This window comes from Theobroma cacao, chromosome 3, assembly GCF_000208745.1.
Source record: "Theobroma cacao cultivar B97-61/B2 chromosome 3, Criollo_cocoa_genome_V2, whole genome shotgun sequence".
NCBI lineage: Eukaryota > Viridiplantae > Streptophyta > Magnoliopsida > Malvales > Malvaceae > Theobroma > Theobroma cacao.
Window position 1 is genome coordinate 31331737 of NC_030852.1, and position 26305 is coordinate 31358041.

General features: G+C 32.9%; 3 protein-coding genes across 3 annotated transcripts; 2 read left to right on the plus strand and 1 right to left on the minus strand.

Moving 5' to 3' along the window:
• On the plus strand, positions 24-2608 carry LOC18606036 (DNA-directed RNA polymerase I subunit rpa49). Its single transcript, XM_007039428.2, has 4 exons — positions 24-630; positions 1133-1282; positions 1424-1738; positions 1921-2608. The coding sequence occupies exons 1-4, from the start codon at positions 136-138 to the stop codon at positions 2332-2334; spliced, it is 1374 nt and encodes a 457-aa protein (XP_007039490.2). The 5' UTR covers positions 24-135; the 3' UTR covers positions 2335-2608.
• On the minus strand, positions 2958-7106 carry LOC18606037 (probable ADP-ribosylation factor GTPase-activating protein AGD8). Its single transcript, XM_007039429.2, has 7 exons — positions 6814-7106; positions 6576-6694; positions 5157-5589; positions 4759-5019; positions 4094-4219; positions 3584-3682; positions 2958-3416 (listed from the first exon to the last, which is right to left on the minus strand). Exons 1-7 carry the CDS (start codon positions 6883-6885, stop codon positions 3309-3311), a joined length of 1218 nt encoding a protein of 405 aa, XP_007039491.2. The 5' UTR covers positions 6886-7106; the 3' UTR covers positions 2958-3308.
• Positions 23422-26021, plus strand: LOC18606039 (transcription factor MYC2). Its single transcript, XM_018117980.1, has one exon. It carries the CDS (start codon positions 23614-23616, stop codon positions 25621-25623), a length of 2010 nt encoding a protein of 669 aa, XP_017973469.1. The 5' UTR covers positions 23422-23613; the 3' UTR covers positions 25624-26021.

Genomic DNA, 26305 nt, shown 5'->3' on the forward strand with positions numbered 1-26305 from the left:
TAAAGTGTTATTGATATTTTTTTTCCCTTTGTTTTCACTCTGCGGCCGAACTCTGTTTCTCTCTCGGTTGCTAAGCAAGCAAAATACTCTTGATTTTCTTGTAGTTCGATTTCGAAACAGGGTTTTGTTATTACCATGGAAGAACAAGAACCACCATCGACGAAATCGAGAAGCAAGAAGTCCAAGAAGAGAAACAGAGAGGGGAAGCTCCAACAACCAATAGAACCGATGTCACAAAACCTTGGAGCAAAAAAGGAGAATTTCCAAGTCAAAATCCAACTTTTCCAAGACCAACCAAACAAGATTCCACCTTTAGTTGCCTATTTCCCGTCTGGCTACAATCCTTGCAAAACCGATCCACAAACCCGACAGGAGGAGGAAGAGGAGGAAGAAGAAGAAGAAGGACCCGACAACAAAAGCAACCAACCAAGGGTCAAGGTTTATAGAAACATGGCTCAAAGGAAGACTAATAGGCTGCAAGTTGTGGTTAGCCCAAGTGGGTCTAATGTGGATTTTGTGGGCTCCAATTACAGTGGTGAGGCAGCTGCTGCACAAGTTTGCAAGTACTCACTTGGTGTTCTTGATAGGGAGACCAGGACTCTCAAGATTATTCCTATTGCTTCTAATAAGGTAACTCTTTGTATGTGTTAAGGTAACCTTTTTTTTTTTGCAATAATTTGTTACAATTATCATTTTTTTTATTGTTGTAAAGAGGAAAGGTCCTGAATTTGAAAAACTTTCTGATTGCTTAAACTAATTTATTTGCACAGCTGTTGGTGATGTTTTGCTTTATGTTGATAGATGTTGTTATCGTGTTGTTTGATAATGAACGAAAATGGAGACATGAGTTGATTTACTTTCTCAGCTTTTGATTGTTAAGGATTTACAGAAAAGCAGCGACCTTGAAAACTTTTGTAGTTTTTTATTGGCATAACTATTGGATTTTTAGTTGTATAATGGAGTTCATTTTTCTGAGCTAGTTTTTAGCTAATTTATTTATCCATCCTTATGTTATTGAAAGAGGAAAAAAGGGGTGCTAGGGAAAATAATGGAAACCGTTGTTGTGTTGATATTAAATGAGATGTATATTGTGGTTTTAGTTAATCTGTTGGCGTGCGTGATTTAATCCTAGATATTTAGATTGGAACCAAGAGTTAGAAGCTCAGAGACTGCTAATAAGGATGTTTCAAGTTCAGTTAAGAGTGAACTCACTACAGAAGACAAGGAGGACAAAATGGGGGAGCTTACTGCACTCTATGGAACAAAGAAGGATAGAAAGAAGGTTTGGCCCTTTCTTCTCCCTGAGATTTTGAAGTTGATTTTTTTATGTTCCTTGGAATTATCAGTTCATAGGTGTTTGATTGTCATTTTTACATTTCTGCTCAAGTGGTAATGACAATATATAATTTTGTATAATATGCAGAGGAAGGATCTTAATAATTTGAAGAAGGAAGTTGATCCTGAATCACAAAAATCTTTAGACGAGAAGATTGAGCAAGTTGCCTTTAACAAGGAGGCTCTGGGAAATACCAGTGCCCTTGTTGCTCGTAATATCCCTCCTCATGACTGTTCTGCTACTACACCCGTAGAAGCTTACCCATTGGACAAGATTATTCTCAAGGGAGACTGGGAATTTCTTGGAGATATTTATGGGCTTTTGGAGGTGGGAGCAGAAGTAGCAAGCAATGCTTATCCAACTTTTGTTTGCAACAGAATTAATAAATTGGAAGGCATTCAGGTAAGGGTGTGAGAAAGACTAATGATGTTTTGCCTGAAAAGTTTCTGTTAAGGAAAGTTATTCTTGTTGAAAAGGCATAAGAAATATAGGCTTCTGTAACATCTATCTCTCTCTCTCTCTCTCTCTCTCTGGTCCTTGGTTGGAAGCCTGATAATTTATGTTAATGATGCCTCTAATTGCAGGATGAGACAGAGAAGAGGAAACTCTCGTGTGTTTTTTCATTTATCACTCATCTTGTGAAGTTCAACGATCAGTTCTCCATGGATCGTGTTGCTTCTGCAAAGGGCCATAAGATCCCAAGCATTATACGCCAGAGGTTTTTCACCATGTTTACTGATCCAGGGTTGAGAAAACCTTCCCGTGACCAAATTAACCTTCTGATTAGTTACGTCTTGGTGCTCACTTTACATGCTGATGGATTCCGAACTGACCCATCAGATATAGCGAAGGATCTAAGAATGAGTTCAATAGGTTTGAGACCTCATTTTGAGAATTTGGGGTGCAAACTTGTACGTGAGAACAACTCAATATTCACTACCCTTCCTGTTCCTCTAAAATTTCCTTCGGAGAACTTGAAGCGGCAGCGGAAACGGTAGATGGATCAACCGTTGTGTATCTTATTGTAGCAATGTAGCTTTTTGACATCAAATGGAGGTGGTTCTGTGTCTTGGCTATGCTGAGTATACGACTCCATGGCGAATTTTGATTTATCCTGTTTACTTCATGACCTTTTATTACTGCAACTGGTTTGAAGTTGAAGACATTTTGAATCAAAGATGGGATGATTTATATTGATCAAGATCTGTGCAATTTTATTTAGAGATTATATTATCGCTTATCAAGTGATAGCATGCCATCCTTTTTGAACAATCCGTCTTGTGTTTTTCCTCTCCCACTTTTTATACTGTGATCGTTTTGGGACATGTAAGTCTTTATTTATAAGTTTAAAATTCATCTCATATCTCTTACAAATTTAAATGGGAAACAAACACAGCTACATCAAATTCCCCATGTCAAGCAAAATAAGTTACAAACTACAAAACCAATAGGCAGTTTGGGCAAGAACTCCAACTCTGCAAAGTGACTTATCAGCCTGGAGGGTCAAGATACACTAACTACAACTCTGTTTCCCTCTACATGTCAAAATTCGTAACCCAATAGAGGAAAGGATGCGAAGAAGGGCATTACATAACCACGGTAGCTTAACAAGCACGAAGCAGGTTATCAAAATTTCTTAATTAATAGTTCCATAAAGACAGAATTTAAACAGAAATGTACTTCACAAATTCAACTCTTTACCTCTCTTAATACACAGCATTAAACCTTGCTTGGTTTAATCGTCATAAGATACGATTACTAAATGAAAGAAAAGACTAATAGTACATACCATCATATCCCAAAACAGCACCTGTGCTACAAAGTAAGAAAACCAGCCTGGAGGTTTTTCAAATATTATTTGTCCTGTGAAAGAATTTTTATGATGTAATAATGGCTTTACATTCACTACACAAGATTTTGGCTGGTAATGTAACAGACTCCGACATATATTTTTTAAGGCCAGAACACTAAATTAGAGGATTCTGTCCTGGAGATCGGTAATAAGAGTGGATGCCAAGGAGCTGAGTTTCTTTCCAGTCTCTCCCGCCATGTTCTTAAGGTTAGAGATATCCTGCTGTGCCTGAAAGTGATATTGTGATTATATATACATATCCGTATCAATAAGAAATAAGTCGACTTAAAATGATAAAGAAAATGAGGAAAAATCATTGTAAGATAAAACATCCAAATGTCATATCCACTAACAAAATTTCAGGTGACACAAAAGATGCGATGCACAAAGCAAACCTGGAAAGAGAGTCGGTTGATGAGGTCACTAGCAGCAAGGTCAAGAGAATTATCTGCACCGTGACCAAATAGATCAGCACTGGAGATGGCTGTTGAACCCTGCAAAAAACAAGATGGCTATTGATCTCACAATACCAAATTTCAAGCATGAAGTTGCAGTTATTACCGCTCTCACAGCCCTTGAACCAACAAATAGATTTCCAACTCTTTCCAATTATACCTACAAATTTCAGTTAAAGATGATTTATGATAGCAGATTACCAAAGTTAGTGTTTTCTTTTGCTACCTGACCATAAATAAGTGTTGCTATTACACTAAAATTTAAATTGAAAAAAGAGATATAGTTCTTCTAAGAAACTTCTCCGTTCAGAGCAGACTGTCAACCAAATGTCACTAAGAAAGGAAAAAGATATTATAAGATGGTGCTATATATTGCTGATAAATAATAAAGACTTATGAGCGCTTTAAAAAGATAGTATCTTCCAAGAAAGGAATAGCTACTGCACATACTGAGAATTTCTGCAAAGAAACTTGGGCATCAGCGTCTGCTGATCGGGCCGGATCACCAAAAAATTGGGCCGATGAAATAGATTTTGCATTTGAGAACTTTCTCCTGGCTTCATCAGTTTCCTGAATCTGAGATCAAAATGAAGCACTAAGAAACAAAATGAAAAGGCAGAAGCAGATGCCAGCAAAAAACCATACAAAACTTCCTTCCCATCAAATTCTCACACACACATTACATGCACATGTCCAATATGGAACCATTTTCATTTTAAAGTCCATAGCGATTTGGTGGGTACAAGTGTCACATCAAAGTAGCTTCAAGGTGTCTTATAATGTTATGTTAGAATAAAGTAAAGAGTCCATAAACACACCTTGCAAATTTAAATGCTATGTGAAATTTGGTTTTCGACTAAACATGAGACTTCACTTGAGCTAAAAGCCTATCGCCAGAATAACATACTGAGTTCAGTCTCTTTATGCCGGACATCCTCATTATGAAGTTTGCAATTTATAGCAGTACATGATTTGACAAACAACAAGCATGTATATGAAGAATCATGGAGAAGAGAAAAAAGTTCAACAACCAAAAGGAAATAATCCCATCAAAGCAATCAGCTATTAATACACAAAATATTTAAGTTCTTGGTCATCAATAGAGGTCATCTTACTTGCACTTTTGAGGAATTTGAGCTTGATTTCTTCTGAAAGCCACTATCCATTCCAAAATCTGCAAAGAAGTTTGATGACTTTGGTGGAGCAACATGGCTAAGCACTTGTGGGCCACCAGAATTCAACTCAGTAGATTGAACATTTTCTACATACTCAAAACGAGATGGAAAAGATGAGCCAACAGGTGCAGTATTATTAGTTGAGGAAGCAACAGGGACAACAGGTTCTTCAGGCTTCTGGTCATAGAGATTTTCACTTGGCTGCAATTGAAAAGAACTACATTGTCAAGAGGAAAGGTATTTAAAATAACTCCAACAATCAAATAATAATTCTAATCAAGATGTCCTTATGATCATTCTGCTGTAATTACATAGTTCACAAGGGTCGGCAACAATACCTTTGTAGTAAGCTTTCGGGCACCAAGCCCCCCAGTTTTCCCAGTTTTCTTAGCACCAAGAGGCTTCTTGACAGTGCTGGTAACCACTGAATGAGAAGCTTTTGGTGTAGCAGAAACTTCAGGTGTTTCTTGCCTGCCTAAAGAATTTTCTTTAGGAGCCTCATCAGTCTTGCTATCAAGAAGCCCATTAGATGTTTGTGATGACTGAGAAGCAACAGGGGATGAAGGCAAACCTGCCTCTTCAGCCATACTTTTCGCGACTTCTTTTGATAGTATTTGCCTATATAAATCAGCAGCTCTTGAAGTATATTTGGCCTCAATTTTGCCTCCATCAGTCCATCCATGCTGCTTAAAGAAAACCTGTGCACGGTTATTTCCTCCAAAGACCATCATTCTCAATTGCTCAAGAGACCATGAGTCTAAATTTGTAGACCTGCATAAAATTATACATGTCCTTCAGAATAAGACAAGAGAAACACAAAGACTCGAGAATATTATCAGTCAATTGCTAAAATATCCTATTCAATTGTGAAGGTATTGTGATATTCTAGCTCAAGTCCTCACTAATGAGCATCTTTCACAGTAAACACCAAATATCTAAAATACTCTTTGCTTTCTTAGCCAGAAGGACCTCTTGAGAAAATAGTTAAGTGATTCTGTAGCTTCAAATTCGGCTTAAACATGAGCACCAACAACCGTAATAACCAGAAAATAGAGTATATCAACGTAATGTGCATGCTACATTGTTTACCCACAAAAAATTACATGCAGGATAAGCATGATAGCAGATTAATCTCAACAAAAAGAGTTTCCTCTTTCAAAACGATAAAAAAAGGAACCTGTCTAAGTAGTTCCAAAATTTATATCAAAGGAAGAACAAAAACTAACACAGAAGCATCTATCTCATTTGCAAAATACATCAGAAAACAAGTTTAACCTCATACATAACAAAAGCCCAAAGAAGGATAATTCATATTAGGATTTGAGTCCAATGCAAACCATAGCTATCCTATCAAGGGAATTCCCTCAAACAATGGAACCAAAGAGAGAGGAGGCAACTTCGGTAACAAAATCTACACTTCTTAGGGAGAATATAGAAAATCATAATTCAAGCGTTTGTATAAAGCATATAAGGAACCGAATATTCTCACTCTCATTCATTTCTTTAGTCAAATATCAGGAGATCCCAAACAATAGGACATAATCTGCTTAATCAAACCTTTCTTATATTAAACTTTATAAATTTCCACACCAGATATAAATCGAAATCGTAAAAAAAAGCCTATTTGTTCCCGCTATATAATCTGCAAAAAAATTCCAAATTTTTTTTGTAGCATTCAAGATGCACAAAACTTAAAACGCATCGACCATTGTAAAACAGACAATATTAAATAAAAACGTATTAAAAACTAATAATACCTGACAAAGCTGATGTGGACACCGAGACTCCGATGAACGGCTGAGCAATCGATGCAGAGAAAGATCCCGTACGTCACCGACGCCCATGTCGGATTCTTCGCATTACAATCAAAACACATCTACAACAATAAAAACAATACAAATAAGCCAAATCGAAAATCCAGTGACATAATTTTCCAGATCTGAATCAGATCTAAAATAAAAAAAAAGATATTAAAAATTAAAAAGAAACACAGACCTTGTTTTCTAATTTTGCTTTCAGCTTTCTGAAAACAGCGTTCTTGTCGCTCAGGCTATCGGACGACGCCATCGATCCCTTTCTTCTTCTTTTTTTCTTTTTTGAATTTTAGGATTTTTTTCTGTTTTTGTTTTTGTTTTTTAGAAGAAGGAAGAAAGGGTTAATCTGAAGAGGTGTGGGATCAATATCGAACACCTCCTCAGCCTAGAACGGGAGGCAGGAATATAAGCAAATGAAACGAGATTTGTTTTTTTCCCCTTTTTTTTCCTTAAGAAATTAAAGAAAAAATTTGAAAAAACTCAAGGCGAAGAGGGGCATCCTTTTATGATGGAATGATTTGTGAAATGACGATTGTACCCTTGGTTTTTTATTTTTATGCATAAATGCCTTGGATGAAGGAAGGACGGTAGGGTGATGCGGTGGAGAGGCGGCGGGAAGGGGGCAGCGGAGAGCCCTCCTCCATGTAGTTTGGTGGTGGCGGCCAAGTGGCGGTTATTACCAACCATCAATTGGATTTGGATGTTAAAAGCTTAACTAACTAAGTACACATTTCGTCAACCTCAATTTTTTTGGGATGGCTCAACCAATTTCTATTTTTCATTAAGAGTTTTTTTTTTTTTTGTTTACAATTTGATTTTGCATCTTTTTCAAGCTATTACCTAACGACTTTTGGCATTTTAAATTTTTTGAGATTTTCAGTTAATATTTTTTTCTTTTCATTTACACCTGGCTCGTATCTATTTGTATATGTGGATAAAACATGATCGATATTAAATAATTTTTTTAAGTTATCGAGTTGAAAACTTTTCATTTGATTAAAAGGAAAACTCTAACTCTTGGTTTTTTTTCATTGAAGATCATCATGATATCAATACGATGATGGTACAAACAAAAATCACCAACCAAACCCATTCCCAAAATGGAAAAAAGAAAGAAGAAATATGGAGAATAAAACAACACCATCAAAATAAACGCTTCCTTGTTGAAACTTTATTGATATGATTCAGACTTTATATTAGTGCTCTTAAAGGGTTTTAGTTTGTAAAGGCCCAATTAGTCAAATAAAACATAGTTTAGAGTCAAGTGGGCTTGTGGCAATATTTTGGAGGAATTTTGGACTTTAAAAAGCTTGATCTAACTCATCTAAATTATTTATGATACATTTGGTTCGTGAAATAGATAAAAATATAATAAAATAGTTATTATGTGGAAATAGAATGAAATGAAGATATAACAGAATAAATATTACATAGTTTGATATGATGAATATAATAAAGTAGGAATAATTATTATAACTTATTACAGTATTTAGTTGGTAATAATAACTTTAAAATAAAAAAATATAAAAATATAAAAATACTATTTATTATATAAAATTATTTATTTTTATTTTATATTTTATATTTTAATAATTTATAATTAATTAAAATATTAATAATTTATAATTAATTAAAATATTAATAATTTATAATTTAAATANTAATATATTAATAATTTAATAAATAAAATATTAATAGTTTAAAATATTAATATTTTAAATTTTACAAATAATTTTTTTTATTATTCTATTTTTTTCCTTTTTTTTTTTTCTTTCATGGGCTGATTGCCAGAAAGGCGACCGATATAATAAAACGTCGATTTGGCGCACCAGGTGGCAGGATCTGGCCACTATAACACCAGATCGGCACTTCCCCCTCTGTTGGATCTGGCCGTAGAGTGCCAGATCCAACCTTGGGATTTGGTCGGGAAGCACCAGATTCGGTGCTTCTCGCGACCAGATTTAGCTGTTGAATGCTAGATCTTACTAGATCTTGGTTGAATCTTGTCGAAAATTACTAAATCGATGCTTTTCGACCATATTCGATAGTGAAACCACCGTCGTTGCTGTCATCGCCACCAACGTTGTCTCTGGTGTTGATTGCCAATTAGAGAGAGAATGAGAGAGGAAATAACGTGAGGAGAGAGAGAAAGAATAAGGGAAAATGATAAGAAAAAAAACATTTATAGGTATAGGATTGTAATATTTTTAAGTTATAAGAGGTATTTTAGTCTTATCACATTTTAAAGCTATTCCCTCGATCATGGAATAGTAAAACCCATGGGGAAGCTTGGATGTAGTTATGCCTGAGTTTCACCCCATTTTAAATAATAGCTATTATTAGATAATAGCTATTCCTTGTGGCATTATTGTACCAAACAGAGATAGAGCAAAACCATGGGAATAAACAGGAAATAACTTAGCTATTCCCTATACTAAACGTGCAGTTAAAAGATTGTGTAAATCCATCTTTCAGAACCAACTGTATCAGCCCAAAACAGATTAATTAGCTAGGAAAGCTGAGAGGTTATTTGCCCTGGAAATGGTATCACCCCTTGAATTATGTAACTTTACCTAAGATAAGATATGAGTAAGAGTAAGAAGGGAGCACTAATTTGTGTTTTTTTTTTTTAAAATATAGTAATAATTTTTAAATTTAATAAAAAAAGAGCATTTTTATTTTTTTTAATATCTATTAATAGTATTTGCATTTTTAAAGTGGAGTTTCATTTCGAAAACTAATAAACTAATTTGAAATTTATACTAAAACTTAGGAGATTGGAGTATTTTACTCTTAATTTTTTGTTACTATTTATTTTGTAACAAATTACTACAATGTAAGATTGTAATACAATTATATTACATCCATTAATGTGATTGCAGTTTAAAACCAATGCAATCAGATTGTATTATATTCTACAATGTCATTAAAAACATTTTTACCCTTTAATTTTGTTACTTTGTTAAAAAATTTTGTAATATTATGATTATATATATAGATTTTGAATATGTCTTTTTATGATTCTTAGTAGTTATGGTGTTTGTTAATAAAATTTATATTATCTTTTGAAGAAAAAAATTAAAATAAAATATATAATATAACAAATTATATTAAAAATAAAAATAAAATATATAAGATTATAATAAAAAATAAAAATAAAACATATAACATTAAAAGTATATTTAAAAAATGATATTATATAAAAATTAACAATAAAAAAATACAAGTATATTAAACTTGTGTTTTAATAAATAGGGATAATTCTAAAAATTAACATTACATTCAAAATTAAGTACTTGTAAATCAAACACTACAATGATATATTTTTTACATTTTAATCATTATTTTATTTACATACTAAACATTACAATGTTATTTTTCCTAAAATCACATTGTTTAAAATCATATTATTTACAATTATATTACCTGTAATCATATTATATTATAAAGTTACTAAAATACCAAACGTCACCTTAAAAACTTGTGGGAGTAGAAATCAAAAGATAAGTATTTACTTGAGTATAATAAAAAAAATAAAAATTTGGTTGAGTAAATGAATACTTTTTTAATATTTAAGTCAAATTGAGTTGTTTTCCAGGCTTGGATTCTTAATTTTTGGGTGTTTTCATATGTTATGGGCTAATCCAATGACAAGAGGACTTAGTTCTACCTCTTTACCGAACAATAGGAAAAGCCCAAAGATTCAGCCACACTCAAAAGGACTGCAGCCCAAGTCAGAGACAAATCTTCTGCATAAGCAATGAAGCCGGATGAAATTGTAAAACAAGTAATTGTTTTTCTTTTTCTTCTTCCCATGAAATTCAAAACATAATTTAACTCTTTTACAAAAAGGAAAGTACTTCTACAATGGATTTGATGATTAGTAAGTGTAAAATAAAGAGAATAATGCAAGCACCTAGGATGTTAATTAAGAGATATAGGGAAAGGTAAAAACAGGGAAATTTAAATTAACATTATGATTACGATTAGTGGGATTATAAAGAATAAAAGTCAAACGATGTAAATCTTTTAGGAGTTGGGATTAGTCCAAAAAAAGTTTCAAAGTAAGAAATGATTATATTTCATGCATTTTGACAGAAAACTGTGACTGATACTGAAATTAGGTTTATATGCATGCATTCAATTATTATATTTTTTTACAATGAAGAACGTTACCTAACCAATCTCTATAGCATATTTCTCGTGAGTAAAGAACTTTCAGATTCAAAGGTAAATGATGGATTGAGAACCCTTTCTTCTCTTAGCCTCATATAACTTGAAATTAAACAATTAATCATCTTCAATATTATTAAAAAGCAAGAATTAACAAATTTTTTTAGAGTGCGATAATACCGGTACTAATGGACCCAATCTCATTAGTTATGAAAGTTTTTATTCATAGATTTTTCGTTCCCCAAGTGCTATCACTGTTTAACTTAAATATGAAATATAGCTGGCAAGCATATGTCCAGCCAAAAGAAAAGGGGAAGACAAAGTATGCATTAAAGTGCAACACAATGATCGTCCAAAGAAATTTGAAGAACATCATTATTTATTTATTTATTTTTATCTATAGAAAGAATGTGGGGACTAGTATCTAAATTGTGAATCCCCCCTGGAAAAAGTCACTAATTAAAACTGTTGCACGGGACCTCTTCCTCCTGGAAAGTTTCATGTTTTGTCATAGGCACAGTATTACAGTTTACAAGTACAGGTTTTTCCCGTGAAGAAAACGTTTTGTAATTAGTATTAATCATTTTTGTTCATGGCTTTCGACCAAAAACACAAACAGGGGATTTGGGTTAACATCACTTGAAAATAAATTAATGGAAAAAAAAAAAAGGGTATAGCTAGGTAAGTACGCCATAGAGTAGGATAGGAATTGAACCTCAAGTTAAAGTCACACCTAAACCAATCACTTTGGTTACAAGTAGAATTAGATTAGATAATCAATTTCCTTCATATATACTTCATGGGAAATTCTTCTTCCAGGGAAATCTTTTCCATTATGAGGGACAACATTTGCTTTGGAAGTTAAAACCCAAAGGTGCGGCCCTTAAAATATGAGATTTTTTATTTCCATTTTTGTGAGGAAAGTACCCTTGAGAAAGGGCCGAGCAAAATGACATAAATTTCGTTTTCTCACAGCAGTGACCCCTTATAAATAACATTTATAGCTACAAAATTGAATGGGCCAGCAAGAAAATGTAAGGCTGCAAATCTAACTTGTACATGCAGGCGCTGCACGTTTTTATAATGCCAGAACATTCATGAACCACAGAGGAGGTGCACACCATCTGTCACCTGTCGGTAGGTTTGAGAGGAGGGCGTTGGGGAAAAGAAGCAACATGTTATATATCCACCCCTTGGCTTTTCCGTTTTGATGAACAGATGGAAGATGCTGACCCTTCTCTAAAAGGTGCAATGAATGTATGTAAAAGACTAGGTTCTTAGAGGAAGCTGTTGTTCCGCAAGTTTTAAGAAAATGGAAAAAGGTTTGGGTGATATATTTTTATTCTTTTTTTTGCTAATTTATCTACGTTAGTTGTGAGTTATTCACGTAGTAGTCAGGTGGTACTTCACCTCACTTCCCCCCACTTCAATTCTCCTTCTTTTCATAATACTATTTCCTTTTCCATGGAAGACAAAATCAAATCCATCGTTTTGCATTAAGGAAAACTAAATGTAAGAAAGATTTTACATTTACAAAATAAGTACGACGAGAGATTAAGCAAGAGTTATAAGCAGGGCGGAGGGTAAGCCAACAATGGTACGCCCCCCCCCCCCCGCCCCCCCAAGTTTTTTAGAATATTTATTTTTATGNCCCAAGTTTTTAAAAATATTTATTTTTTATATATACTTTATCAATGACTTCCCTCAAATTTTTAAAATTTTTTATTTATTATATATAATTAATAACCCACTCAAAATAAATTTTTTATTTAATAATTAATATAAATAAAAAAATCAAACAACCTCACAAACCTACTTAACTTTAACTCTAATTTAAGTTTCTTTACACTTCTTTTTCTTTTTTTCTTATATTTTGTGTTTTTTTATTTTTATTTCTCTTTTCTTGTAACTCATCATTAAAACACACATTATTCTTCAAAAGAGATTTATGAGCTTGTGAGTTTGGATAAGCAAAGACAGAGATCACCCACCATTATTTAGTAAAATTAAGACACTTTTTAAATTATACCATAAATTAACAAAAATAGAAAAGTCAAAAAATTATCACTCGATTGATATATTAATTCGTCTTATTTTGACTTTTTCGATTTTTACAGCAACTACAAAAAGAACTTTTTCAGTAATGAAAATTGTGAAAATAAGATTTCGAAAGAAAATAGATGATGAGTTTCTTGCAGATAATTTAATTATTTATATTGAGAAATATATTGTTAGTCTTTTTAATATAGAGTCAATAATTGATGAATTTGAATTTAGAAAACATCATCGAGCACAACTTTTTTAGATAACTATTATAAGTTTTTTTTATTTTTTATTTATATATTATATAAAATTATTGTTTATTATGAATCTTTTGATCATTTATTAAATTCAATATATTAATTTTAAAAAATTTTAATTTTAATTTTTTTTATTTTTGACCTCCCCAACAGCTAGCTCCGCCCCTGGTTATAAGTGCACAAATTCAGCACATAAGCAGATAAAAAGCTATAAGCTTAGCAAAATCTAATTCTTTTAGTTTTCGAAAACAGGCAGTATATATATTAATAACTATGTAAGCATGGCGGGAGATATACAGTATGTTATACTCCCCGCCTTGCCCACCAACCTGTTAGCATTTTGAATAGACAACGACAACTCTATTCAGGTGTCCTAACCATACTATCAAGTCTCAACAGATTCTAAAGTATGAAGCCACAACAAGATTGTTAACTACAAAGATTGGAGAAAACAAAAAGAGTTAGAAATAGAAGTGGAACTCTTTATTACAACCTTTCACTAACTTTGTCATTTAAGATTAACTCAAGATATGAGATGGGGTTAAAATAAAAATTTCAAGTTCGAACCTAATACTTTGTTTTTTGTGTAAAAAACAAATCCATTAACTATATCTCATGGCAGGAAAGATGTATGCACGCATTATTTTCAATCGAAATTTATCTCATATCAGCCATTGTTGTACATTATCAATGGCTGGGAAAAGGGAAATGGAGCTTGATGAGTAAAAAAGCTTGAAGCGTGTGCCTGAGCAGGAGCGCGCAATGACCATTGGCTCTTGAAGAGATGAAGATAATGAGATAAGTGCGAGAGAAGTGTACGTGTCAGCGTGAATCACGTGGGTTTTGTCTTTCCCAGATAATAAACTACATGAACACTGCTGCTTCACATACTTCGCTTTCACGATTACTTCTGCTTTTCCAAATTTTCCAGTCTTTCTCGAAGTCAAAAAACTGTTTGTTTGGAAGCCTATATAGTTTTTTTTTTTTTTTGTTTCGAGGTGTCTGTCTAGGCAATTGCTCACGCGTTTAGGGTTGTTAACGATTTAGGTTTAAAACTTCGATTGAGAAGGTGGCAAATTAAAAAAAATATATATTTCAACAAGGTATGAAATAAATGCTTAATTAATCTTTTTGTTGTGAATTGAATGATTGATTTTGCATTAGAATACCGTTTGCCCACACGTTGGCCCCTTCACTTTATTTCAACAAAGCGGTCTCCTTGTTTTTGGTTTGGGGTATTGGCGTGTATCAAAGAAAGTCATTCATGTGCTACTTGTGGCATGAACTACGATCATCTTTTCGCCATGACCATTTCTTGACCCCTAATTATCTCTTTGATTTTGTATTTTCGTCAACAGATTCGGTTCTGCCTTTTTCAACAACTAACAGGGGTCAAAAAGTTCTTGCCAACGTATATATTCAACTATTCTTCAAAGTTGAAACATTTACAATTTCAAATATATATATATATATATATATATATAGCAAAAGTTATCAGTTTCGTCAATAATCTTTGTGGAATCGTATCATATTTTTCTTCTTAAATTCGAACTTAACATGTAAATTGGACAACTAAAACAAGAAAAAGAAATAAAGAAAGTCATTGAACAATGGGTAAAAGCTTGTCTAAATTTATTGTACCGCAAGGCGCATCAAATCATTAGTTATTTATAGAAAAGAAAAAGAAGAGGAAAAAAAGGTGCTTTAATCATGCTCCTACAAGTTATCATGTCATTGTTTTTCCTCATTTTATTTATCTTTTGGTGATAGTTAGATGGAGTAAGGTTAAACAGAAACCTTGGGTTTTATTTAATTACCTGTTTGGAGTCATCATTTCCATCATGATATAAACTTCTCTTTTACAAAATACTAGTAAAATTTGTCTTTCACATTTTGACAATAAAATCAAAATCCAAATTCTCATAGAAGATGGAACCGTATATTGAATTTTTTTTCAATAGAATATTTCATCGGAAAAAAATTGTCTTCCGATACTCTTCCAGGAGATTGGACCACCCTAGTATTGTATCATACATTCATCACCATATGGGTGCATATATAATTACGTTACATTATTGTATAGTGACATTACACAAATTAATCAGCAAGTGGCTTGAAGGAGATGATAGAGTAAGGATTGATACCTTTCTTGTCTCATGACCCCAAAAAGACAAAAAAAAAAAAAAAAGAGAGGGCACTATATTCTATTTAGGAATTTTGTATGAGAATTTCGCAACAAGCACGTGGGAAATTTTCTTTTCGAAACAAATCACATGAAATTGAACCCAGCGCCGGAAATAAAACAGATATTTTTTTATTGTGGAGCGCCAACGCCCTGGAAGATATCTAGTAATGGCGACAACCAACTTCGTCGTCCAACGCCTGCCATTCAACGTAGATTCAAGTTTGATTGTAATCTTTGGTGCTTGTTTACTTAAATTTTCATTGGAACAATTTTATTTTAAAATAAAGTCAAATTTTATCAATTTTAACAAAAATTAAACACGTAATCAAAGGGCACTGACAACTGTATCAGGCAAATACTATATTAACTTACTTTTAAATAAATCAAATGTAAAAAGTTATTACTTTTTCCGTTTTTGAATATTTGTTTTTTTTCTTAATTTTTAAGAAAATTAATATTTTTTGTGCGTGTAACAATAAATGCTTCTTATTTTAATATTTTCCTGGTTAAAAAAATTGGGGGATTTCATTAAAGAAGCAAAATAAAAATGAAGCTGTTTTTTCTTGGCCAGAAAAGGCCGAGGATAAAGGAAGGAAAAGGGTAGTCCGAATGGAAGGAGGTAGGAAAGTAACCAATAACCAATAAACAATAAACAATAAACAGTAAAGCACGTTTTGAAAATAAACTTTTGTAGGCGCGTGGGCGTGCCGCCAAAGTGGAAGAAGATGAAGGAAGCTCTCAGTAACAGTACCAAAATGACAGACACGGCGGCTTAAAAGGTAATTGTTGACACGTCATACGGGACGCGTGGACATGGTTCTTCCCAGTATGAATCACGTGCAGTTACCGTCCACCCTATTATCTTCGTTTTTTATTATATAAAATAGTCTTGTACTACTTAGTGTTTGCTTAAAAAAAAAAAAATTAGCCCTTTTTCTCCTAGGTCCTTCATTTTTTCCTTTATTGTCAAAATGCCCAATTTTAAGATCAATTAGAAATTAGAAATTAAATTATTCGATATAAGAATAGTACTAATCATTCTATTTAATTATAAATCCATCGTGACCTTTTTACGTGATTTGTCTTTATCGGAAATAATTAAACGTAATACTTTTTCTAACTCAAAAGTGTTCAATAATTGATTTTCATAAATAAATTTTATTTTTATTTTAGTCATTCTAATATAATTTTAAATCGTTGCATTAAAATTAACTAAATAATTTGAGACATGCTTTTCTTATTTAGGAAAAATATGACAATTAATAAGCTTATACATCAATCAAGAGAAAACTTATTGTCCAGCAACTTTGTGTACATATATTACAAAGGTTGCTCATTGAAAACATTTAATTTTATTTGATTTGATTTGATTGAAAATCTACATATAATTCAATGAAGAATAGTTTGTGTGGTAAGTAAGAGGTTTAGGAAAAATTGGCTGTCAAAATATGAGTGCCTCCATGCAAAAATAGAAATGGTTCGCACAGCAAATATGGCAACTTTTTGTAATAGATTTCTCTCTCTCTTTACCTGTTCAAAAACAGGAAGTAGAGCAAGGGTCCCATGGTTTTGTATTATCTCATGTTTCCATCCATTAGCTGAATCGGCCCACTAGCTGTCTCAATCAACTACTACAAATATAATTACAAATCATGCTAGAGGATATCCGCTTTTTCTTTTGTTTCCATGATATTATATAATTGAAATGTCATTATCTTGTTTAATCACACCTACTTAAAGGACGACCTAATTATAATTACATAATTTATCCTAAAGTTAGATCAAGATCTCCGCTGTTACTTTTTTTTTGGTCCGAAAAAATACATTTTTAATCAATATTTATACATGTAAAATCTATTCATGAATAGTAAAAGTTATATTTACGAGTTGTGATTATAATTTCAAAAAACATTAAAATATAACTAAGAGTAGTGATTATAATTTCAAAAAATATTAAAACATAATAAATTGAAAAGTAACGAAGAGGAGTTGGATCCATTCATTTTATGTGATTTTTTACTTACGGCACTTTAATTTTTACAAAAGCATGAAAATAGTAAGCTATCATTTTTAAGTGGAACCAAAAAAAGGGACCATTTTCTTTAATGCAACTTGACTGTTTTTCTACAATTTTGATTTCGGTGAAAACTTAAAGAAAAAAAAAAAACCAAAGTGTTTAAGCTTGTTAGATAACAAGAAGTTTTGAATAAAAAAGTTTTGTTGAGTCATGAATCGAGGATAAGCAAATATTATATGATTTGATTACCTTATAATCCACTAAATCTATTCTGAATGTTTTTTTTTTTAGGAGTAACAGTTATTGTTTAGTACTATATTATTCAGTAATCTCGCATGTGAAACTCGTGGGAATTATTAATTTGCGAAGACTGAATCTTGGAAGAAAGTGGTCGCAATTTGCATTTTCCTTGGAATTGATGGCCGTCTAGCTAGCTAGGTGCCCACACTTCTTTCGAAGGCTGCCTGACCCTCTAGAGATCAAGAATTTAAAAAATATTATATTTGATATTTTATTAATATTTAATATAATTATAAAAAATATCAATTAATAAGATCCTTGTGAGAAACAATTAAAAGTTAGAGCATCCTAATTTCTCATTTTTCTCACATTTCCAAAGACAACATTAGGGAAGAAAAGCAAAGAAAAGGGAATGATTAGACAAGTAGGAAAATTGGAGGTCTAAATGAGTAAATTGTCCGGACAAGAGACTTAGTGGTTGATGTTTCATAGCTGTAATCATTAGTATTTCTTCTAATGGAGAGAGTATGTTCGACCTCCTACATAATTTTTCACCCTACTTTTCTTCTCTCTACGATTTGGATCCACTTCCACAATTTTGCTTTGCCTCCCTCGTCTTAATGTGTGTATGCCTTTCTTTCTTTTTTTTCTCACTTGGCTCAAAAAAAGAATTGTTAATTTTCTTTTGGATGTGAGGGGGTGTGTTTGTGCAAGTGGCTGGATGGTATGAAACCTTTACCAACTTGTAGGCTCCATCTTACTTTGGAAGTTAAGAAACGAAAAACTCCAATACAATATTCCATGAGAAGGGCATCAAATGAATAACCAAATCTTTGAGGCACTCCACTAAAATTTAATCTATAAAAAAAAAAAGCATTGGTTGATTTTTCACTCCGAATACTTCCTTTTGGCATTTTCTTTGGCTTATTTTATGTTTAGTATTTATTTAAAAAAAAAAAAGAAAGGGAAAGAAGAAGGCTAATGCGGTATGGAGAGAGGTCGGAAAGGGATGGATCAGTTGGCAAATCGGCATCACTTGAGTGCATTATTATTTATCTTTTTTTGTTTCTCGTATTTTAAATTGAGCTAAAGCGTTAGGGACAAGTACTTTGATAATTATCCAACTTTATTCATTGTACTCATCATCCAAACAAAGAAACAATGTCATCACAAATTTTATTACCATGTCAAGACAATATTCTTGTAATAGGCTTCAACGAGATCATTTTTTCTATGCATATGTATATTAGCGATTGATTTATTTATAACTAAAGACAAACAAAAATATATCAACTTATTTAACTGAATATTTTGATAATCTTAACCTTAATCAAAGAAAACAGGATACGCAATGAAGAAAAATGAAAAACTATATTTATCTTGATTTTAATTTTACTTTTATTGTTTTATTAGAAAAAATAAATTCAACTCTTTAAAACCGTCAAGTCTAATACTTATGTAAAATAAAAATAAAGTAACAGAGAATCTCATTAGATCAGTTAACAGTCAAATTAAGGTGATTAGCAGGGAAAAAAAAGGAATAAGAGATGGAAGTCATGGTGCTAATTTGAGCGTCTGAGATACTGCAGAGTGAGGAGCCATGGAAGGCATGAAAAAGGTGCTTAAACCCTGGGAAGATGCAATGGTCTTGTCAATTCATGATTTCTGGAATTCTTAAGAGTGGCATGAATGATTGGTTTTGACTTTTCATCAGAACTCACCAGAACTGATTTTCCAATGGCCCTTCGCTTACATGTTATTCTAGTTTCTTCCCCCATTCTTTTTGTATTTGTACAAACTTGCCTGTTATCTTCTTATATTTGCTTGTAATCTTAATTCCAATGCGGTAATGACTGACTGAATTTGAGATACATTTTCCTCTTTTAAAACTTAAAAAGAAGAAGAAATACTATTTTTTTGATATTTTATTAATTTCCAAGCTATGGATAAAACGATTATTTTCATACTTTTAACTTCTATAAAAGATTAATTTTACAATTTGACTAACCTAATTGTGTTGGTTTTTTGAAAAAAAAATTATAGAAATTATAAATGATATTTCATTTTACTCAAAATTATACAAATTATTGTTTGATTCATAAATGGTTCAAAATAATCATCATTCCAAGAGTAACCTATTAATGATAAGTGTTCACTTCCATTAAACTAATAAGCAAAAGAGCGTTGTTCTTTGATGGGATTTATATTTTGGCTATAATGCATATTGGACTTGAGGGACTTAATTGAAAACTAGTTGAAGTGTTTTGTAGGTTTTGGATGTAATTGCCAATAATAGTTCGAAAGTTTGCAATAAAACAATGATTAGATTGATGGTGGTATTTTCACATGGGACAGTGATTTACAAACGTGACCCTCAACATAAATTATTAATTACAAAAAACTAATTTCACCCACAAAGCAACAAGCAAAACGTGCCTCGATAATTAATCTTTTTTTTTTGCTTTTTAATTAAAAAATATGGAGATGATGGGGAATGAAATAGAATATTTTATTTATTTTTTAAATGGAGGAACACGGGAGAGTTAATCAACGGCCAAGATTTCATCTCGAAACTCCAACGCGTCCCTTGCTTTATTATCATTATTTCTTTAAGTTTGTCCTTATCATGAATTTGCCACGAAGTAGTAAATATCCAAATTTAGAATAAAAAGATCACCAAAAAAAACTCTTTAACTGAAGTCAAAATATGGGTGTGGATTAGTGGCGATTAATTGGGGAAGTGCCGCCGATATTTTGGGCGTGTTTTTTGACATCGGCTGCTCTTTCATGGAAGAAGCCAAAGGCGATGAACTTTATCAGGTGCCAAAGCGTAGGAGGAGGATTTGATTTCATCACGGACTGTTAGCATGTTTAAGATGACCTTGGAATTTGATTGGACCACATCGGCGGCTCTTTCTGGTCCATATTTTATAACTGTTTGTCAGCCAAAATTAAAATGTTAGGCAAATAGAACGTACCACGCCACAATTTTTTTCAAATAAACAATTATATTTACTAATTTTTATATGGGTATATATATTTAATATATAGACTATAGTCGATATATGAATTTTGTATATTATTAATAAATAAAATATTACACAGTTAATAAATAAATTTAAAAATTAATAATTCTTACAAATATATTTATAATTATTTTATCTTTTCATATTTATAAAGTGACATTTTATGATTCAATAACAATACATATAACTATTATTATAAGATATAAATTTTTTTTTCGTAAAAAACAAAAAAAATGGGCGTATAGTAAGAGATTGATGTTCTAGTCTTCTAGAATAAATTATGGCCACTAGTTTTAAACTAATGTTAAAATATCTTCTTCTTTTTTTTTAATAATCAATATAATTTTATATAATTGCATGTTATTAAGAACTAAGAAAAGAAAAGGGCTAGAGAGGCAAGCCTTATTTTATGAATAGACAATATTAGTCTTTGAGAATATATATTTACATATTTTTATGGGATTTCTCTAACAATTATTAATTCATCATCCATTTTTTTATATCGGTTAAAATTTTAAAATTTTATTCATTTTTCCTCATTTAAACTTTCTTTATGTGTAAATAATAATAATAACAACAAGAGTCCTTTGACCACTGATTATAAAACATTTTAATTTTTTTAATTAAAATATTTTTATTTAATAAGCCAAACTTCCTCTCTTCTTACAATGGGAACGAAAAAACTCATTACTTCATAGGAAGGCCTATCCTGTAGGCTGTAATAAAAGATGCTATTTGGATAAATCCCTATGAAAGAAATATGGTTAACATTATTATTATTATTATTATAGTAAAACTATCCTGTTTAATGGTGTAATTTTATGTTTTTATTATACACGTAAACTTCCTTAAAAAAGGAACTTGTGAATAAATTATTGGTTATAAAAATGTACAAATTGAGAGCCCACTCAGATAGAATATTTCTGTACCTATTGAACCATATATTTGACAATTAGAAGCCGCCACTCAAACCAGTAATCAGTCAATTACTTGAATTCTTTTTAGGGCAAGTGTACATTCAATATTACTTTCTTCATTTTTTTAATTGAAAACAAAAATAAAAAATTTGATTTTAATATATTTTATATTAATTTTTTTAAAAAAATTATAATACAAATCTCTCCAAGCATAATGAGAACACCAGGTGGTGGTCCATATTTGACAAACGGAAGGGGTTAATTCTCAATGTTTTTTGACTCAAATCTTTTGACATCTTATTTGAAAAGAAAAAAAAAAAGAATACAGATTAATTTTGTTTGATGTCATTTTTTCTGGTGGAAATATTTTTGAATCAAATATAATGAAAAAACTCTAATATATATATATACATATATTAAAAAAATAAAAGAAAACAATGGTGCCGTGCCTTCAAATTCTTTTCCTTCACAAATTGTTAAACATAGAAGAAGGACATATTGAAAAGCATACCAAGAGTGTTTACAAAGGGAAAGAAATCAAAACTGATGAGGAAAAAATAATAATGCAGAAAGCCACTCCTTTTTTTTTTTCCAAAAAAGATTACTTTTCTTGTTATCCATCTTTCTATTTTGAGACGGTTCAAAATGATTTTTTTAAAATACATAATACTTTTTTTATATTATAGGTTGACAATTTCTTCCCAAAATTAATCTACTTGCGAACGAGCAAATCAGGAAAACCATTAAAAATCGCGAATATACTGTTTACTTCCATTATCATAGCCAACAAAGTCGCAAAAAACAAGTAAATTCCTTAGCTCATGCATATATATATATAATTTTAATTATTAATTATATATCTATTCTGGTACATAAATCAAGCTACAATACAAACAATTCCTTAATTTTTGTTACGAGATTTTATTGATAGGATTTGCATCTTTATTTTCCATTAACATAACTAAAGCTTTCGTCTCATTAAAATAATGGAAGATCACCTTCGTTAGAAGTCAATTAGGTTCTTTAAAGGAGATGAATTTTCATCTAAAAAAAATGGATTAATTATTATTTTATAAATAAAAAACTATACACTTAGATATACTCAAAAATTCATAAATAAAAATTCATCTATTATTGAGTGCGATAATTTTAGACTATTTTTAATTGTCACTTTTATTAGGTTACTTCTTTTGCATATTGCAATCAGTTGAAAAATAACATCTAAATGCATCAAAAGATAAATTTTTTTAAAAAATATTATTAACTTTTACTTGAATATAATAGAATAGAATTTATTACTTATTATTAATATTTTGAAGCAAAATTTAGAACAATATAGAAAGCACTCACTTGTCAAATAAAAAAACATTAAGCTCATAGTTATTAAATCGAAATAAATATCACATATCGAATTTTTTTTAAAGTATCGACTATCAAATATTATATTATATAATAAGATACGATGAAATATTTTAAAATTAATTATAAATAATATATAAACATGTAAAATAAAGAAAAGAATTTAAAATATTATTTTTATTAAAAAATTAAGAATTATGTGGCATAAATAAAATTAATTATATGCCACTGAGTGTGTGTATGGCAGTCCCAACAAGAAAAAAAAAAAAAGTTTAGATTTTGACAAATTTGACCTTATCTCATTTCTCTCATCTGAGTCACACAGTAGCCAGAGTCCACTAGCTCCACAAAATTGCTGCTTCTCAAACCCCTGTCAAGCATGTTACTATCCCAGCAAACAAAAAGCCGCCACGTGCTCTATCTTAACCCTAAAAGCTGCCGATAGAGCTAGCTTAACCCTAGTAGCGGCTCCATACGCCGGCTTTTTACCGATTTAATCGGCTCCTCCCTCCCCTTCGTAGAAACCGCCCTCGTTTTTTTTGTCCACTCTCTAAATCCTCTATTTCCCCACCCATCCTTAAAAAAAAAAAAAATCAGCTCAAATTCACTCCAAATAAATTCCAAACCAAACCCAAATGCGCTGCAAATAATCCCCCGCCCCTGTTCCCACCTTTCCACCTTCTCCACATTTTGCTTCCAAACCACAGAAACAAATTCCTTAAAAAGAAAAGAAAAAAAGGCAAAATCTGGCGAAATCATATGGAATGACGGACTACCGGTTAGCGACGGCGATAAATCTTTGGACGGATGATAACGCATCGGTTATGGAAGCTTTTATGAGTTCTGATCTTTCCGCTTTATGGCCACCGCCGCAATCCTCTGGGTCCACTTCCGCACCTGCAGCTGCCGCTGGACCCGACCCGTCCAAGTCATCGCTCGCCCAATCTCAGCCCTCGGTTTCTCTGCTCAATCAAGAAACTCTCCAGCAACGTCTGCAAGCCCTCATCGAAGGCGCCCGCGAGAACTGGACTTACGCCATTTTTTGGCAGTCCTCGTACGATTACTCGGGCACTGCCGTACTCGGCTGGGGCGATGGGTATTACAAAGGTGAAGAAGATAAAGGGAAAGGGAAGTTGAAAGCTTCTTCATCTACAGCTGCGGAGCAAGAGCACCGTAAAAAAGTGCTTAGGGAGCTCAACTCTTTGATTTCAGGCTCCACTTCCCCCACCGACGATGCCGTCGACGAAGAAGTTACCGACACGGAGTGGTTCTTTTTAGTTTCCATGACGCAGTCTTTCGTTAACGGCGGCGGCCTTCCGGGGCAGGCCTTTTTCAATTCGAGTCCTGTTTGGGTTGCTGGATCGGACCGGTTAGCCACTTCGATATGCGAGCGAGCAAGGCAAGGGCAGGTTTTCGGTTTGCAAACCATGGTTTGTATACCGTCGGCTAATGGGGTGGTTGAATTGGGGTCAACGGAACTTATCACGCAAAGCTCGGATCTGATGAATAAGGTTCGGGTTTTGTTTAATTTCAATAATGGAATTGAAGCTGGTTCTTGGTCTATGAGTAATAATACTGCTGATCAAGGCGAAAATGATCCGTCTTCGCTTTGGATTAACGATCCCAATAACGGAATCGAACTTAAGGAAAGTAATAACAACAGCAACAACAATAATACTAGCCATCAGAATCAGCAGATTCAGAAGTCAATTCAGTTCTGTGACAATCCGAGTTCCAGTAGTTTAACGGAGAATCCGAGTTCGATTCATGTTGGAAATCATCAGCAGCAGCAGAATCATCAGCAGCAGCACAGTTTCTGCTTGAATTTCTCCGATTATGGTTTTGATGGGAGTAGCAGTGTGAGGAACGGTAATTCTTCTTCTCATTTATTGAAGCCAGAATCCGGGGAGATATTGAATTTTGGTGAGAGTAAGAGGAGTGGGAATGGGAATTTGTTTTCTGGGAATTCTCAGATTGGGGTGGAGGAGAATAAGAAGAAGAGGTCGCCTACTTCGAGAGGGAGTAATGAAGAGGGGATGCTTTCGTTTACTTCTGGTGTAATTTTGCCTTCATCTGGTGTGGTGAAATCAAGTGGTGGTGCTGGGGATTCTGATCACTCTGATCTTGAAGCTTCTGTTGTTAAGGAAGCTGATAGTAGCAGAGTTGTGGAACCTGAGAAGAGGCCGCGGAAACGAGGAAGAAAACCGGCTAATGGAAGAGAAGAGCCTTTGAATCATGTTGAAGCAGAGCGTCAAAGAAGAGAGAAGCTTAACCAGAGGTTTTATGCTCTGCGAGCTGTGGTTCCTAATGTATCGAAGATGGATAAAGCGTCACTCCTCGGTGACGCAATTTCATATATTAACGAGCTTAGGACGAAGCTACAGAATGCAGATTCGGAGAAAGAGGAGTTGCAGAAAGAACTAGAGGCGATGAAGAAAGAATTGTCAAGTAAAGATTCTCGTTCTGCGCCACCAGCACCTGATCAAGATCTCAAGATGTCGAACCACCTTGGCAATAAATTGGTAGAATTGGAAATTGATGTGAAGATCATTGGATGGGACGCAATGATTCGAATCCAATGCAATAAAAAGAACCATCCAGCAGCAAGGTTAATGGCTGCCTTGAAGGAGTTAGACCTGGATGTGCATCACGCTAGTGTGTCGGTGGTCAATGACCTGATGATCCAGCAAGCCACTGTGAAGATGGGGAGCCGGTTTTACACACAGGAGCAGCTCAGGATAGCCCTAACATCCAAATTTGGAGATGCAAGGTAGAGAGTATATAGCAGAGCTTGATCTGTGTAAGCAATTGGGATAGAGCTTGATCGGAGATAAATAGGACCGGAGTTTCATTGTTTGAAAATGGCTGCAGGCCTCTGGGACATTTTAAGGCTCCCGGTAGCACCAAGCTCTGTAAAAATATTGTTCTATTTTGCTCTCAGTAGTGTTTAGTATAGTTAATAGTTTGGGAGGTGATCTAAATGAAGCAGGAGGAGCTTAACGGGTTAGCGGGTCGGGTGATTTTTCATGATTTTTCCACTGATGAACATTGTTGAGCTCCTGTCAACTGAAAATAGCCTTTTTGTGTTAAAATCTTGTAGTATGTCTTCAATGTATATAGCTTGTTATAAATTTGAACCTGAATGAAGTTCTGGGTTTTTTACTATGTTGTCTCCCAAGACCCAGGGTCCCTTCTCTAGACTTACATGTCTAGCTCTGTTGAGTTGTAGTGAAGTTTGTTCTTTTTTACTTGTGAGCAAGTTTTGCTGCGACATAAAGCATGCATGCTGCACACCTTTTCATTGAGGCGTTTCGGACATCAACATTAGTGTTTTTTGAGGTTGGTGTAAACGAGGGGACATTCGGAACTCTTGTTTGAGAGATTTACTTCATTCTTTGGTGTCCTTTGTTCCTTCCTCCACATGCTTTTGCCGTTTTTGGAAGTGATGTTTCTTGC

What these genes read in the sequence shown, in the direction of transcription:
- LOC18606036 (XM_007039428.2), top strand. Translation starts at nt 136, where the DNA reads ATGGAAGAACAAGAACCACCATCGACGAAATCGAGAAGCAAGAAGTCC. An exon ending in TTCCTATTGCTTCTAATAAG is followed by an intron (nt 631 to 1,132) that starts GTAACTCTTTGT and finishes ATTTAATCCTAG; the next exon opens with ATATTTAGATTGGAACCAAG. An exon ending in CAAAGAAGGATAGAAAGAAG is followed by an intron (nt 1,283 to 1,423) that starts GTTTGGCCCTTT and finishes TATAATATGCAG; the next exon opens with AGGAAGGATCTTAATAATTT.
- LOC18606037 (XM_007039429.2), bottom strand. Translation starts at nt 6,885, where the DNA reads ATGGCGTCGTCCGATAGCCTGAGCGACAAGAACGCTGTTTTCAGAAAG. An exon ending in CCCGAAAGCTTACTACAAAG is followed by an intron (nt 5,020 to 5,156) that starts GTATTGTTGCCG and finishes TTTCAATTGCAG; the next exon opens with CCAAGTGAAAATCTCTATGA. An exon ending in TCAACCGACTCTCTTTCCAG is followed by an intron (nt 3,417 to 3,583) that starts GTTTGCTTTGTG and finishes TATCACTTTCAG; the next exon opens with GCACAGCAGGATATCTCTAA.
- LOC18606039 (XM_018117980.1), top strand. Translation starts at nt 23,614, where the DNA reads ATGACGGACTACCGGTTAGCGACGGCGATAAATCTTTGGACGGATGAT.